The following is a 16,413-nucleotide window of genomic DNA, read 5'->3' as shown; positions in this document are numbered from 1 at the left end:
TGGGTCATTATCTTCCTGAAAGTCATCAATGCCTCAAGATAAAATGTTATCCACACTCCAGTTTTCTGAAACAGTGTTAAATGTCAGATAACTTTAAAAAAATAGAGAAACATCTCAGAATAATATGGCAAAGCTATAAAACATGCTCAACGCTACATACGTTTGGAATGATCAAGGGTTAATCCAAAGCTCTGTCAATGAGTTCACATTTCTGCTGACTCACGCACTTCACAGTGACCCCTGGGAAGTCACGCCTCTCCACAACCTCCTGGCCATCACAACATAAAAATTCTCCTTCATCCTCACCATAGCAACCAGTAAGCCAGCCTCACCAACCCCCCTGCCCCCCCCCCCCCCCCCACCACCCCCCCACCCTCAGTGTTTTTCATAAATTAGTCAAATAATGGGTCTGAAGTCAGCCGGGACGCTCGACAGTGACAACTCAGGAAAAAAACGTATCAGGGCTTCATTGGCAGGCACAAAGGGACCAGGGCTTCATTGGCAGGCACAAAGGGACCAGGGCTTCATTGGCAGGCACAAAGGGACCAGGGCTTCATTGGCAGCCTTTGACTAAGGACACTGACCTGGAATCAGTTGACCCAGAACTGGGACGACGAGTCAGGGAGCACCTGGCTTCAGCCTGTTAGTTTAGTGTTATATTACTGTATCGTTTACATGTTGGATGCATTTCTACCCCCCCCCCCCATCCCTCCCTCCCTCATTCCCTCCCTCCCCTCTCCTTAGCCCTCAAGGTCATAAGTACAAGGTACAGAATGTCATGACCACACAACAGCCAGACCGGGGTGTCACATGGTCGGCCATGTGCCTGACATTCAGACTCCAGTACAGGAGTCTGAATGCATAAACAGAATAGAAGGGGCCCCTGATGTGACGAGGAGGTTCAGAGCATGAAAGTCTTACTGTTCCGGATGCATTGCCCTCAAACAGAGTGGAACAAGAGGCTCTGAAAGCGAAAGGAATTACATTTTTAATAAAAGGGCTTTCCTATTTCAGCTGATGAGTCAGTTGTGGGGTTTGCTCATGATGACAAGTCTATTGTATATCTGTGTGTGTGTGTTGGGGTGGGGTGTGTGGGTGTGTCTACATGTCTTGTTTTTGTCTTCGCCCTGATCATTTCCGTTTGCGGGGAACATTGCGGGCAGCCTGCTTCCTGTTCCTACGACTCATCTTGGCGGGGTGCTCTGGTTCCTGATTGGCCGGCTCTACCTGCGAAGGTGGGGTTTGGAAATTGACCACGGAAGGTCGCTTCTCGCTATGCAGTGGCTTGTACATCAGGTGGAAGATAAAGGCATTCGAATACCTGCATAGAAATAGGAGACATTCGGTCAAGTAGAACCTACCGTTAACACAAAATACTGAAGACAGAGACACACACACACGCTCACTCACACACATACAGACAGAGAGACAGACAAAAAGACACACACACACGCTCACTCACACACATACAGACAGAGAGAGTGTATGTCCCCAAATGACACCCGCGCCCCCCGACAACCCCCGCGGGAGACGACCCTCACCAGGGCAGGAGGTTGTCTCCCCCAGGGATACGCAGCGGGCAGTGGAAGGGGTTGACGTGTGGAGGGGAGAGGGCGCCCCCGGTGGCCTGGCCCATCACCTGTTGGCTGCACTCGCAGTTCAGCTCGCTGACCTCGCAGAAGTATGCCGGCGTCCTCAGGGACTACACACACACACACACAAATACACACACATGGAGCAGAGAACTACTCGCTGGATGTCAAGCGGTTGGAACAACAGGTCGGTGGGAAGTCAATGTGAATGTGTGTGGGTCTTACCTGTAGCCTAGGATGTGAATGTGTGTGGGTCTTACCTGTAGCCTAGGATGTGAATGTGTGTGGGTCTTACCTGTAGCCTAGGATGTGAATGTGTGTGGGTCTTACCTGTAGCCTAGGATCTGAATGTGTGTGTGTGTCTTACCTGTAGCCTAGGATCTGAATGTGTGTGTGTCTTACCTGTAGCCTAGGAAGAGTGCTGAGCCACGACTCCTGAAACGGGATCGTCGGTCTGAAGCCTGTTAGATCAATTCAGTACATTGTTTCATCAATATACAGTGCTCCCTGTTTTCTACAGTACAGTTGTCTGTGTTCCAGTGCTCCCCGTATTCTACTGTACAGTTGTCTGTGTTCCAGTGCTCCCTGTTTTCTACAGTACAGTTGTCTGTGTTCCAGTGCTCCCTGTTTTCTACAGTACAGTTGTCTGTGTTCCAGTGCTCCCTGTTTTCTACTGTACAGTTGTCTGTGTTCCAGTGCTCCCTGTTTTCTACAGTACTGTTGTCTGTGTTCCAGTGCTCCCTGTTTTCTACTGTACAGTTGTCTGTGTTCCAGTGCTCCCTGTTTTTTACAGTACAGTTGTCTGTGTTCCAGTGCTCCCTGTTTTCTACTGTACAGTTGTCTGTGTTCCAGTGCTCCCTGTTTTCTACAGTACAGTTGTCTGTGTTCCAGTGCTCCCTGTTACCTACAGTACAGTTGTCTACAATACAGTGTGAGCAGAAGTTGTGCCTCCTCTCAGGTAACAGTACTTGGGAAACAAAGGCCTCTAATTCTGGGTGAGGAACCAGAGCTTCCTTCTTTTCCGTCTATTCAACTATACCCTCAATAACACTGCCTGGGGCCAGCAGGAGAAACACACAAACACACACACACACACTCAAGTAGACACACTCAGATTACATACAAACAACACAGGCATTCAATGTCCTGTTTGCACAATCCCATACAGCAAAACAAAAAAACACACCAACCCATTCTTCTTTCTCACACAGACGCATAACACATAGATGCACACACATTATGTGAAACACACCTACACACACACGTTTGTTTTTCTATCTTTGTGGAGAACAAAAAAAATATTTTCCATGCTCCCTATCTCCTTTCCCATATCCTGTAACCTTAGTTCAAACCTTAAGTTAACCTCAATAAACCTAACCCAACCCTAAACCTAAGCCCAACCTTAACCTAACCCAACTCTAAACCAAACCCACCCTTAAACGTAAGCCCAACCTAAACCTAACCCAACCCTAAACCTAACCCAACCCTAAACTTAACCTAACCCAACCCTAAACCTAACCTGTAATGTTGTCCGTTTTTTATGGGGACTTCTCATTAGACTGGGATCAAACACACACCTCACAACGTGTACTCACCAATCACCAGGTCAGGTTTCGGGCCCTGTAGCATGTGATAGGACCTGCGGTAAACTTTGACCCGGATGCTCCTCTTATCCAACTTCTTGTCTGGATTGAGTCTGGTGCTAACCAGGGTGACATGGCCATCCTGGAGAAGCAAGAGCATCGTAACCAGCAACCACATTGTAACCACATTACGACAAGGGATACTCCGGGAATATTAAATCCACTGCCCTATGTTGTGTATGACAGGTTTACAGCACTCGGGATTACACAATGTTGATTGTTTTTTTCCCCATTAATTACAAGAAAACTTTAGTCTTGATTGCACAAGTGGTCATATTCAGAATTGCTTTGACCCACGTAAATAAGCTCTGGGGCGTTTAGAAGTCCCATAGTAAGTTAAATAGACTTTACCAGTGTGAAATTATAGTTTTGAATTATCTAAGATCACATGCTATGTCTCTGAAAGCCAACACAGCTGAACATTCTGAGGACACCATAGCCAATGTGAAGCACAGAGGTGGCAGCATCATGTTATGGGGATGCTTCTCACCATTCATGACTGGAAAACCTGACAGGATTGAGGGCAAAATGGTTGGAGCCAAATAAAGGAAAACCTGCATCGGTCCACATTGTAGTGTCCTAGAATGGCTCAGCCAAAGCCCAGTCCTCAATCCAATTGATTGTCTGTGGCCAGACTTTTTGTTAACCAATGGTATTGCCGCTGTAATTGTTGCCACAGGTGGTATCACCAAGTATTTAAATACTTATACATACAACGGATTTTAGTTATGTAATTTCTTTTATGATCAATTTGTAATTACATCTTCAAAATGTGTTCTGTATGTGGTGTAAATCAAAGGGTAAGAGTCCCAAATTAAATACATTTTAATTCCAGACTACAACCACTGCAAAATGTGTCCTGGGTGGCTTTAACACTCATTCAATCAATTTTAAAGACCCACATGAAACATCAACTTAGACGTTACTAACTAAACACAGAAAGATGGGTCACCTTTCTCTGCAGAAATAGCTGCTCCTCATCACTCCCAGTGGGAAGCCTCTCGCCTATGAACAGCAGTTCAAAGGTCATATGCGGCAGGAGTATGGACAGTTCCTATTGGTGGAGGGGAGACCAGACAGGCAGACAGACAGACAGACAGACAGGCATACAGACAGACAGACAGGCAGGCAGGCAGGCAGGCAGACAGTTAGTCAGGGTTGTAAGTGCTGAAACAGGAAGTAGCCAGATGTTGTTATCTCTGTGTTTATGGCCAGCAGAGAGCTGAGCGCTGCCGCCGCAGACTGCTGGGACTGCAGTATGCACACACACACACACAGACACACAGACACACACACACACAAACACACACAAACACACACACACACACACACACCCACACTGAATGACTAAGTGATTGTAGAGGATGTGCTGATAGAGCAACGGCAACGTGGACCTACCCAGAACACCATGATGGTATGAAACTCTCTGTAGGAGTCGATGATGTGGATCTTTAGAGACTGCTTGTTCAGGATGTTCAGCTCCGGAACTGGGGAGGGAATCTGCAGTCAGTAGTCCGTCCACATACAATGGATACACACACACACACACTCGCACTCACAGTCTTTGGGCACCAGCGAGGTGATGATGTAGTAGATGGAGAGGGGGGAGCTGAGAAGAACTGCTGCTGGGGAGGACAGATCGAGGCCCCTCCACTCAAAGTACTGGAGCCACGACCCTGACCACAGAAACACAGCGCCAATGAAGTTTACTGATTACTAATTATAATGAGCGAGGGTTAAGAGAGAGAGAGTGGGATGTGAACTAACGAGAGGTTAAAGATGCATTCTGGGAAGGCCCTCTGTCGAGCCAAAATGGGTCTCTGGAAAACCGCATAGTGTGACATGTTTGTGTCTTCAAAACCAAACTCAGAATTTCATGGCTATCTGAGGTGCCATAATGATTCTACATACGTGTTTACGCACATCGTGAACCACACGTAACACATCCAGTCCAAAACGAGAGGTCTCAAATAAATAGTGGTTGTTCTGTACGTTCCTGGAATGCACCTTTAATCGAACTCCAGTATTTGCAGAGTATTCTGGTGTTTGTATGAAGGAACGGGCGAGCCACTAGAACATCGACATGGGCACCGCGACCCGGTTTGTGTTTCTGCCTGTACCCAGAGGTTTGCTGGGATGGATCGATTGGTGTGGGCCGGGCCTGTGGAACAGAACACTCTCCTCCTCCTTTAGGGGGCCGAAGGGCTTCCTGTGACCTGCATGAGAGCGTACGGTAAAACAACTATCACCGGGACAACGCACCAGAGCCGGCAGCAATACATCACACCTCAATCAATTACCGGGAATGATGGGAGGGCGACAAAAATAATTAGCATTATTATAACATTTTACCAACCCGTACTCTGCAGTTACTAATTCGATTATCAGCAAAATACCTCTGATAGACTGTCTGTATGGTCGTACGTTGTAGGTTATTAGTAGTAGTAGTAGCCTCTACTCACTCTGTGGAATACACATTCTGTTGAATCGCCCTGTGGACGTAGCGGGCCAAACCAACCTGTGAGCCAGTGGGGGTGAAGATCTTTGGACTGTTCCACTGTGGGATGGAGCTCATATCTGGGGGAGCGTACCAGGAGGCTCCAGTGGACCCAGTAGCCGCAGTCCAGTTTGTTCTTATCCAGGAAGTGTTCCAGCTCAAAATCCTCACCTGTCACCTCTAGATGGGGCGCAACAGCGGAGAGGAGAAGTGGGAGGACGAAGAGGAGGAGGAAAAGAAGAGAGGAAGACAGACACAGAGAGACGAGGTAATCGAGGGGCCTGAGGCAGGCCACGGGATCGGCGATGAAATCTGAGGAAGCCGAAAGGCCCAGCACCTGCCGTCGCCGGTGGTCAGCTGACCAAGCAGACCAGCGCCTCCTACCTGCGGCGTAGCTGAACGGCAGGTCGGCCAGCTGTGGGTGGCGGCTCATGTGCCGGATCAGCTTGTCGCACCAGTGCTGGTGACTGGCGTCCTCCGGACAGCGGACATGGTCGGCCTGGGAACACTGGTCCGAACAGTAGAGGACAGCCTTGCACCGAAAGCTGTGGGACGCCAGAGGACACACACGGGGACACAGACAAACACAGACACACACACAGCGAAGAGGAAACCGGGAGAAAGAGGAGAGGAAGATGGGGTGGTAAAAAGGGAGGGGAAGAGAAAAGAGGAAGACGAAGGAAGGCCAAGAGATCCCGGACAGATGGCGAAGAACAGCTCCCGGACAACGGCCAATAGGAATAAGGGTTAGGGGGCGTGAACAACAGGCAGTTAGAGAAGCATTGTGGGAATAATTACGGTACAGTGTTTCAGAGACAGAGAGACGTTGCTGGTGAACACTTCCTCAATTTGAGGCCTACATTCACAGGTGGTCAAAAGTCAGTTCCTGTATGATGTGTCAACAAGCGACATCAAAAACTGAGCATGCAAAGTTTCCAGTGGCCACATTTGCTCGTTTTCTGGTAAAAAAAGTTTGCCAACAAAGCTATATTACAGTATCACAACAAAACCAGCGAAAGCAAAAGAACATGTGAGGGATTTAGGTTTTAAAAAACCCTCCTAATAACTTAGCCAGCTATGTTCCTGCTGGTTAAAAAAGCCTGAGCCATCTGTTTCGACAGACTTTGTGGGGCTGAGCTAAGCACTAATCCAATCTAAAGCCTCTTTAGGACTCCGGGAGAGAGGAGAGCCCCTGTTAGTGGGAGCCCAGTGTGAAACTGCTTCGGGAACCCACTCCCGGAGAAAGCTGAGACAGCGTGGATAGTACCACGTAGACCAGGTTGTAACAAGGACATCGTGTACATCAGTTGGCGGAGTTGGGTTGAAGTCCTAAAGGGGGCGGGACCAGTGTGAACATGTACAACATTTCTCTCTCTCTCTCTGTCTCCATCTCAGTCTTTCTCTCTCTCTCCCCCTTTCTCTCTGTAACACTCTTACTCTTTTTACCCCCTTATTCTCTCCCTTTCTCCCTATTCCCTCTCTTTCCTTGCCTTACCAGGGTTTCAGCTGACTGGGGAAGGAGTGTCTTTTACACACATGACAAAAGCGGGTCGGGGGCCAGCGCATGCTGAAGGACTCTCGCGCCTCCACCTGCTCCAGGCCAATGGGGCCCCAGTCACCAAAGGCCTGGGGCCATAGAATCACGTTCAGAATGGTGAGGGCCTTCTCACACCGGGCAAGAAGCCTGCAGGGTGGCAGGAGACGTCCGTGGGTTGACAGAGAGAGAGAGAGAGAGAGACACAGAGACACAGAGGGGGGGGGGGGGGAGAAAGAGAGAGACATAGGGAGAGTGATAGATGAATCAGACCATCAAGGAAAGCTGAGAAAAGCATTCGAACAGCACATTTTCAAAACAAGGCCTTCTCTTGCCTGTGCAGCTTCCTGTCATCGACACGGAGTGTGTGCGGCCTCCGTGACGACCCGCCGCTCATAGGTGCTTCCATGCAGCGTCTAAGCAGACCCACCATCCTCTGAGTGGTCTCCAGCCCCCCCCTCCCATCCCCACCCGCAGCCTCGCTCCCGCCCAGAGACCCCGCCCAGCCACCGGCCAGCGAATCAAAGCCTAGCAGCAGACCCGAAGCATCAGTCACCATCAGGACTCCCTCCCCTTCACCTCTTACTGGGGGGCAGACAGACAGACAGGCAGAGAGACAGGCAACGAGAGAGAAAGGCAGACACACAGACAGGCAGAAAAACAGACAGACAGGCAGAGACAGACGGGCGGGCAGAGAGACAGACAGACAGACAAAGAGACAGACAGGCAGACAAATATACAGGCAGAGAGAAAGGCAGACAAGCAGAAAAAGGTTATGTTTAGAGGCATTATAGTTATTTTTTTGGTAAGCATCCAATACTCCGTGAGCTAACATTACAGTAGATCAGTAATTTTTTAGTAAGCATCCAATACTCCGTGAGCTAACATTACAGTACATCAGTAAATTTTTGGTAAGCATCCAATACTCCGTGAGCTAACATTACAGTACATCAGTAGTTGCCAACCTGGAATAAGTAACCGTTAAGTAAAAAAAATAGTTCACCCGTAGACCAATGCTTCCACGAGTTCTCTCAATTAGCAATCCGTGGATAGCCCACGTAGGGGTCCTAGCACAATGCTTACTGAGGTCTGATGGTTCCACTCCGGCCTGCTTTAGCCGTGGAATAGCGGCAGGGGGCGGCGGTGTGCAATCCAGCAGGTGCAGAATCCAGAACGGCGAGCGGTCCATTGGGTACCGGGGAAATCCGTATCCCCAGAAATTACCGTTGGCCTCTTTGCGCCCGCTACGGGTGGTCTGGAAACAGCGGTGCCATTGTGCCATAGCCTCAGAAAACTCAATCATCCGATCACGGTAGCCGGACACTAACTCCATCTGAAAATGTCCATGACGGAGATCGGTCAACAGACGAAGAGGAGAGGTAGGGCAGACAGGGAACAAGGCCTGATTTGGAAAACATGTCTTTAAGGATAGCTGTCAACCACAGGCAACCGACCACGGCCGTTCTATCTAATCGTTTAATTTAGCATAATTTAAACTTGAATAAAAAAAATATTTGGCCTACCTTGTGAGTCGGGTTAGAGCTTATTTATTTTACTAAAGTCTGTGTTTGGTTTGGTTTGAAGATCACTTAGATTAACAAGGTTGCCTCGATGTAGAAGAAAAATGAAAATAAACACGCTATGTTTTTATGTGTTGTTTTCCAAATGCATGAGTGCTTTTGTGTTACGTGACTTAGAATTGATGAGGATTCCAATAAAGAACACAATTCTCCCCGCAAAAATGTTCTCTAGAAAATTAAAATATTTCTCTAATATTTTAATAATTTACCAATTAAATCTCTTCTTGTAATAATCATTACGCGTACGTCAGACCTTAAGGCAGAGGTTCCCAAACTAGAGGTCGCTACCCCATGTCGGGTCACCTGATATGAAAATGGGTTCAGGTGAGAATGTTTTAAAATTGACTCTCATAGCCTCAAAAAAAAAACTACGAACGATTATTTGATTTTTCTTCACATGGTTGGGTTCGCGAGAAGTTTTAGATATTGAAATGGGGTCCTCTGCCCAAAAAGTTTGGTAACACCTGGCTTAAGCCAAGGGGAGAGGTATATAAATAGTCACATAGAGCTCTAGTATACTAGTGCTAGGTGGTGTTGCGGCTGTAGGTGGTGGTATTGTTCTAGCTTTGTGATTCTATTCTTTAAACTACAAATGTTTTACAATAGAAGGGTCTTTTAGTGACAAACTGGGTTTAGTCCAATAAGAAATTATTTGAACAAGAAAGGATTACAGCAGATTACAAATGTATTATATCAAAATATCATAATGCATGTCATTAAATGTTAAAGGAAATAAAAATAACCAGACCATTTGCTCCCGGTAAAAATGTTTCCTGTCTACTGATACAATCCACATGAGTAAAAAAAAAACTTGCATCATTTGATTATAGTATGGTTTAGTTCTACCATTTAACTTTTTATGTATTTATGTGCTAAAAACAACTGTGGGTGATCTAGGAACACATTAACCAAAATATTTAGCTTGAATTCCTTATATAATACAAATTATTTGACTGGCAAACATGCAAGATGGCGCCAGGTACAGTCAATCGCGTAGGGGCTGGATGTTTTAGTAGCGTTCGCTTGGCGACGCTATGTTGCCCGTTATTTATGTAAGGTTTATATTTCATACCAGCCAAGCTCGCTTCCCTTCATGGAGATGAATGAGGTTTCATTGTTTTATCTCCCACAACAGAAGCTGTTCTATCGAAATTACTTTAGTGGGTAGATAAACTGATTTCTAAGCTGTAAGGTGGTCAGGGATACTGGAGGGAGTTAGTCAGAGATGTGGCACGACTACTGATGCACCCTTTTTTATTGAACAAAATAACAGTCTTCCACCACAATTATTTTGTGTAGCATTTGAAACAAAAATCTACCGAAAAGTGGCATTGTCTTCAAACGTTGTCGTGTTTTACGACTGGTCAGTGAGTTCATTGGACACAGGATGGATGGCGTTCAATGCCTGGACCAGGAAGTCCTGGTGGGCGGGGCTGATGGACATGTTCTTCTGGACGGCTTGGCGGAGGAGGCCCACCTTTCGCCCTAGACCCTCACACTCCCTCAGCTTGGCTAGTTGCCAGAGCAGCCTCCTTCTCTCGTCTCTCTCCACTTCGCTCTCCTCATCCTCCCTCAGAGGAGGCAGACCGCGGAACAGGGGAGGCTCAGCGATGTCGTGGCAACACAGCAGGAAGAGGCAGTCCTTGGAGGCGCAGAGAGAACGGGCAGCGCGGGGTACCTGAGGGTGAGAGAGAGAGCGCGATAGAGAGAAAGATGGAGAAATAGAGGTCGAGATCGAGAGAAAGAGAGGGATGGAGAGGGACAGAGAAATTGAGAGCAAGAGAGAGACACAAACTATTGTGAGAAAAGTTTGAGAAAAGTACCAAACATATATCTGAATGAACCAAACATAAAGCTGAATGTACCAAACACAAAGCTGAATGTACCAAACACAAAGCTGAACGTACCATAGACAAAACGGTATACACCAAACACAAAACGGAATGTACCATAGACAAAACTGTATGTACCAAACAAGAGCTGTATGTACCAAACAGAAAGCTAGCATGGCACTTAGCCACTGTATGTCAAACTCTATGTTTGTAACAAAATCACAAGAGTGCTGCCTCACGCTGATCCTGAGCTTGATAAAGACCGCACTTCCCTTGGGACAGCCAGGCAGCCGTCCCCCGAAACCACAGCCGCAACCCTGCACCTCCTTCTCCCCGGACTCCTTCTGGAGCAGGGCAAGCGAGTGGTTCAGTCCGCACCACACCTCCACCGGAAGAGTGTTCAGCACCACCTGAAAGAACGGGCATTGCAGGGTTGCCGGTTAGCCACTGGGTTGTGCTTTTCCGCGGTGTCCGCCGGCAGCCGAACGGTGCACACCTGGGTGGGTTCCCCGCGGTCAATCTTGTCGCCGGTGCCAAGCTGCCCGAAGCGGTTGATGCCCTGCATGAAGATCCGGCCACAGTCGTCCAGAAGACACAGGTGGCTAAGACCCAGGGAGCACTTCACCACCTGGAACAGGTCGAAGTTAACTCGGCCACGGTTTGATTTTCATTCGGCATGCACTAACTGGGGGTTGTGCTGACGTGGTTGGTGGTGTTCTGGGAGTGTTCAGGTTAGGGTTATGCACGGAGAGCGTTTGTGGACTTTCACTTCCTGTACCTTGTAGGGTAGTAAGAGTGGCAGAGGGGTCTGGGCGTCGTGGGGGTCTTGAGGGTCGTAGTCCTGGTTTGTCCCGAAGAGGTGACGGTACACCCCGCGGGAGTGGGCCTCCACATACGCTGAACCTTCACCTGAGAGAAAGACGGCGTTAACACGTTCTGTCCGCTCTGGAGTCCATCTGCATTGTGAGAACCACTGGTAACAGCAGAAACATCTGTTTGGTTAACCCAGGCTTTCCCCCCACAAAACAACGCTAAGTCTGCTGGGATATTTACCTGTGAGGTAGAGAATGCTGCTGAAGCTGGTGTGGATCTGTGCGACGGGCACATGAGGCTGAAACGTGCTGATCTTCTTCAGCACTAGCTGCACAGTGTAAGAACGAGATGTGTTCAACTGGGTCTCGTTCACGGACAGCTTATACACCTTCCCAGTATCTGAGAGATGGAGCAATAGGGAGAAACAAACCATTTGTTTACCAGGAGACCTACCCTCCTGTAGGTTTTAACTCCAACCCTGTTCCTGGACATCTACCCTCCTGTAGGTTTTAGCTCCAACCCCGTTTTTGGTTAGAGTTATAAGCTACAGGTAGCTCTTCAGGGGCAGGCTTCGAGAGCCCTGCTATACTATCAGAGCCTGGTGCTCAGAGACACCGACCGGTGAGCAGCAGTAGGATCCGGTTGACCTCAGAGCCGGTGAGTCGAAGCTGGACAAAGGTCATGGAGGTGTGAAAGGTCATCCGGAACACTCTGTTGCCGGTGTCCTGCTGGTACACCTCCACGCAGTCACACTGCAGCATGCTGGGAGAGGGCTCCGAGCCGGCGTGGCCACGGCCAATGAGGACGTAGATGAACTGGCTGAAGGACGTGTTACTACGGGGGTCCACGGCGAACTATAGGAGTGAGGAAAGAGGCTGATGGGGAGCTTCGATAAGCCACGCTCCTACGCGGCCTACTGAATTTAAAAGACCAACAGTTCTGGCTAGCTACGTAGCTTGAAAGCTGAAGGCTGGTATCCTTTTACAGACTCACATCTTTGGCGTTCTGGCACAGCACGCTGTGGCCTGCGGCCCTCCTCCAGACCAAGGGGCTGTGGGACGACAGCGCCAAGGTGTTGCGGAGCAGGAAGATGGTACCCCGTGAGTCAAACACCAGGACGTGGTCACGCGTGAGCGCCAGTCGTATGTAGCCCAGAGCCGAGGGCGGGACCACGGCCAGAGAAGCAGTGGCAGCACGGTAGCTGCGCCATGGGGAGGTCCAGGAACCGGCACCTGTCAGGCAATGCATCTGGAGGCCCTGGGAGTCTGTGGGTGTTTTTTTTTTTTTCCACCATTGGGTACAACAGATTAAGTACAAATGCATGGAAAACCTTTACTACTGGTACGGTCCGTTCAAACAGGGCAAAAGACACTCGCTTGATTTATGGTATTCTTACATTTCAAGATGGCCGTCCTTCGCCAGTCAGTGGAGGGAGGGGCGGCGAGCTGCCCACTGGCTGCCTGGTGATGGCAGAGCCGCCTCCAAAGGGAGGGGCTCAGGCTCAGCTGGTAGAAAGTGCTGCAAGTTGCTCCGAAGGCGATGACATCACGGACTGACACCCGGGACAGAATCTCCTCCAGCTTGAGTATGATTGATTAGATATTGAAATAGACCCATCAGTTGGCGATGCGGATGTACATCAAAAACGCAGACCAGCACTGTAACAACGTGTCCTGGAAGAAGCTCAAACCCATGTCCTAAACCGTCCTAGTGTGACAGGTGAAAAACTAAAGAGGGCCCGCTGGAAACACCCAGGCATGATTACTACTTGTGTACACGTTGTCAAAACAGCAACTATTCCTTCATGTCATGTCCACACGATAAAGCAACAAAACAGCCCATTGATTCTCACTGCGTTGATGTGCGAGTGTGTCATTTGGATGTCTCACCAGCTCGGGTGGCAGCGACTGCACAGTGACCCCTCCCTCAGTTGGCGTGATAGTCCTTCGCTTTGACTAAACAGCACATGTATATATTATTTGGATGATCATTGTCCCTTGATTTCAATTTTAGAAATACTCAAGTGTAGCTGCTTATGTGAGCTTACCCTAGGGGGTGCCTCGGCTACGTCGCTTTCACTGGCGGGGCGGAATTTCCTCGGCTCCTTCTTTGGCCTTCTGTCCATTTCAAATGAAAAGAAATGCTATGATTGGTCCTCACAAAATACTATGAGTTTCCTCCTTTGCCGTGTGTGCAAATGTCTGCACTGTTTTAAAAGGCCTGTGCTTTTGGCCGGTGTTCTAGAAGTGTTTGAGGCCATTGTGGAGTGCGATTGATGAGGCCTTAATTCCAGAACTCTGATGAGGTGGCATTGTGAGGTAGTTTTGAGGTGGTCTGGTGTTCCTCCAAACTGGCTGTGGTCCCTAAACTTCTACATTGTGTTCCTTAAGCAGCTTTGTCTCATTGCATTTTCCTCCCATTAAAAAGAGGATAGTCGGTGCCAAAAGTACAGGTACTAAAACCAATGGGGGAACATATCTATTATCATAAAACTTTGGTGTAAACTTGAAAGACCACACTGTCCGTTTCTGTTCTAAAGCTACACTCTCTACTTAAAAAAACTAAGTGGGTCGCAGTGTAGGACACCTTTATTAATGGAGATTTAGAGTAGGCGTGAATCGAAATATGAGTAACCAAACCGGAGTAACCAAGGCCTCTACAACCTCCAGTTCACCCTGCAGTGTGAATGTGTGTTAGGGTGCAGACTGCGTGTGCGTGAGTGCGTGAACCTTTGTGTGCGTGAGTGCGTGAACGTTTGTGTGCGTGAGTGCGTGAACGTTTGTGTGCATGAGTGCGTGAACGTTTGTGTGCGTGAGTGCGTGAACGTTTGTGTGCGTGAGTGCGTGAACGTTTGTGTGCGTGAGTGCGTGAACATTTGTGTGTGTGAGTGCGTGAACGTTTGTGTGCGTGAGTGCGTGAACATTTGTGTGTGTGAGTGCGTGAACATTTGTGTGTGTGAGTGTGTATCGCAGAACACGACATGCACAGCTGGTAGTGGGATGGTCATGTCCAATCACATACTTCTCATTCTCATCCATTCTCCTCTTTCAACAGGCACTCATTCACTCTCACTCTCTCCCCCTCTCTCTCTCTCTCTCTGTCTTTCTTTCACATTCTCTGTCGGTCTCTCTCTCTCTCTGACATTCTCTGTCTGTCTCTCTCTGACATTCTCTGTCGCTCCTTTTCATTCAATTTTATTTTCATTTGTTGGAATGCAAAGACTCCATTGCCAAAGGAATTGGAAAATAAAAATGATCTCTTCCTCCGCCCGTGTCACTGTCCTTCACTCACTCTTTCCCTCTCTCCCCTCCTCTCCCTCCTCTCCCCTCCTCTCCCTCCTCTCCCCTCCACTCCCTCCACTTGAAAGTTGACGCTCGTCCAGTGATGTCATACTGTAGATCATACCCCATGTACGATATATTGAATGTAACACACACATAACACACCCAAACATCCCAGACACACACACACACAACACACACACAGTGGAGACAGTGACAAAAGCTCAGCTCGAATCACTAATGAGCACAATGAATATTCATGATCCTGATTGGCCCACAAGCCTTGGTAGTGATGTAATGGCCTCGGAGGCTGTAACCAATCAGAGAACGGAATGTCCAAATTGTGATGGCTGATTCAAAGCAAGCCAAGCCCTGTCGGCATATTTGCTGCTGGACTCGGTAGGTGGGTGAATTGGGATGTTTTGTCCTATTTATTTAGTCTGCAACCATGTCTCTTCTCCTGTCCTCTGCAAATTTGTTAGGCCCCCCCCCCCCGACCCACAATCATTTCCGCTCTAGCCCCCCCCATCCCCCAGTGTCCTAAGTTCACTGGGGTGCTGAAGGATGCAGCTCTAACATCATCCATTCTCACGCTCCCTGCAACACCCGTCCCCCCCCACCCTCTTCCCCTGTGCCATCTCATCCTCGTGTGCTCCCTCCAGGGAAATGGGCCTGTTTTGATTTCCTGGAAAACCCATTAGTGGCCCGTGTGAACCCCACAGAACACATAGGTCCAATACGTCCAACTAACAGGTTCCCCCCAGGAAAGACCCAGACCCAAAGTGGTCCCTCCTGAACATATGTGCTTCGACCGTAACCCGGCCGGTGAACACCGGGTTAGCTCCTCAATGGCCACTAATGGAGGGTGCTTTAAGTGTGCAGCTGGACGGGGACCGGTGCCTCTCTGGACCCAGCTGGCGGATCAGGACACTGGGACACGGGCAGATGATCAAATGGGACACTGGGGTTGGGGGGGGGGATCAGTCATCTGGTCAAGTCGGAAGAGTAGAACGAGAAAGGGATGAAATACTAACCCGACAGGAGGCCATGGAGACAATGCCACCGTGCAGCCCTGTTTGGGTCTGATACAGTCACCTGACACACGCGCACGCACGCACGCACGACACTTAGCCATAACCTGATCAGGATTGTTGCCGGTAACAACATTCCGGCAGCACATTAGTCTAGGTTTAGCGAGCGTGGCTGGAACTCTGGAAAAGCCGGGGACGGTAATCTGTGTCGCACGTGTCCTGGCAGAGAACAAAGAGGATAGATGATGTTGTTGCATTATTCACCAGCTAGTACCAAGTGGATAATAGTAATAATGGGTGTGTCCCCGAGGCCACACTCATCTCACTAATGGGAGAGCGTGCCTTCATTTAATATGACAAATGAGACGTAGGTATGACACTTTTCCCTGAATCCCAAAAATGTAATGTGCATGGGGGGGGGGGGGGAGTATGAATGGGAATACCTGTCCTGGCTCAGTCACTTTCATGATTGGTTCACTCTTCTGCCTGAAATCATCCCACTGTATTTCATTGGTTTACAGTTCCGACAATATTATGTCTGACCTCTGAGAAGTCCCTGAACATGCACGCCCTTTTCTTCAGACCCTGCCATGGGCCGGTTAAGAAATTG

The 16,413-nt window shown here is 48.7% G+C and overlaps 2 protein-coding genes across 2 annotated transcripts; both read right to left on the bottom strand.

Annotated features, from left to right (window-relative positions):
* Nucleotides 1-968: 968 nt before the first annotated feature.
* On the bottom strand, nt 969-8,548 carry LOC105020776 (zinc finger MYND domain-containing protein 15). The gene is made up of 13 exons (XM_010888061.4): nt 8,350-8,548; nt 7,602-7,851; nt 7,228-7,416; nt 6,117-6,277; nt 5,754-5,912; nt 5,356-5,451; nt 4,795-4,911; nt 4,634-4,722; nt 4,188-4,289; nt 3,188-3,317; nt 1,995-2,053; nt 1,542-1,702; nt 969-1,321 (listed from the first exon to the last, which is right to left on the bottom strand). Exons 1-13 carry the CDS (start codon nt 8,546-8,548, stop codon nt 1,132-1,134), a joined length of 1,902 nt encoding a protein of 633 aa, XP_010886363.2. The 3' UTR covers nt 969-1,131.
* LOC105020737 (F-box only protein 24) lies at nt 7,750-16,365 on the bottom strand. Its single transcript, XM_010887974.4, has 14 exons — nt 16,247-16,365; nt 15,807-16,022; nt 13,539-13,608; nt 13,381-13,446; nt 12,888-13,071; nt 12,485-12,756; nt 12,111-12,345; nt 11,732-11,890; nt 11,457-11,587; nt 11,175-11,306; nt 10,918-11,088; nt 9,919-10,524; nt 8,350-8,599; nt 7,750-7,851 (listed from the first exon to the last, which is right to left on the bottom strand). The coding sequence occupies exons 2-12, from the start codon at nt 15,950-15,952 to the stop codon at nt 10,201-10,203; spliced, it is 1,890 nt and encodes a 629-aa protein (XP_010886276.2). The 5' UTR covers nt 15,953-16,022; nt 16,247-16,365; the 3' UTR covers nt 7,750-7,851; nt 8,350-8,599; nt 9,919-10,200.
* Between the last annotated feature and the right edge of the window lie 48 nt (nt 16,366-16,413).

This window comes from Esox lucius, chromosome 24, assembly GCF_011004845.1.
Source record: "Esox lucius isolate fEsoLuc1 chromosome 24, fEsoLuc1.pri, whole genome shotgun sequence".
Classification (NCBI taxonomy): Eukaryota; Metazoa; Chordata; class Actinopteri; order Esociformes; family Esocidae; genus Esox; species Esox lucius.
The sequence above is the reverse complement of the archived record's forward strand: the minus strand, read 5'-3'. Positions and strand labels throughout refer to the sequence as shown.

Excerpts from the sequence above, each read along its gene's own strand:
- LOC105020776 (XM_010888061.4), bottom strand. The coding sequence starts at position 8,548 with ATGGCACAATGGCACCGCTGTTTCCAGACCACCCGTAGCGGGCGCAAA. Across the intron at positions 4,723-4,794 it reads CTCGCTGGTGCCCAAAGACT|TTCCGGAGCTGAACATCCTG; the intron begins GTGAGTGCGAGT and ends TTCCCTCCCCAG. Across the intron at positions 4,290-4,633 it reads ATACCATCATGGTGTTCTGG|GAACTGTCCATACTCCTGCC; the intron begins GTAGGTCCACGT and ends CTCCACCAATAG.
- LOC105020737 (XM_010887974.4), bottom strand. The coding sequence starts at position 15,952 with ATGTGCTGCCGGAATGTTGTTACCGGCAACAATCCTGATCAGGTTATG. Across the intron at positions 13,609-15,806 it reads TCTCCATGGCCTCCTGTCGG|AAGGCCAAAGAAGGAGCCGA; the intron begins GTTAGTATTTCA and ends TGAAATGGACAG. Across the intron at positions 13,072-13,380 it reads AGTCGCTGCCACCCGAGCTG|CTGGAGGAGATTCTGTCCCG; the intron begins GTGAGACATCCA and ends ATCATACTCAAG.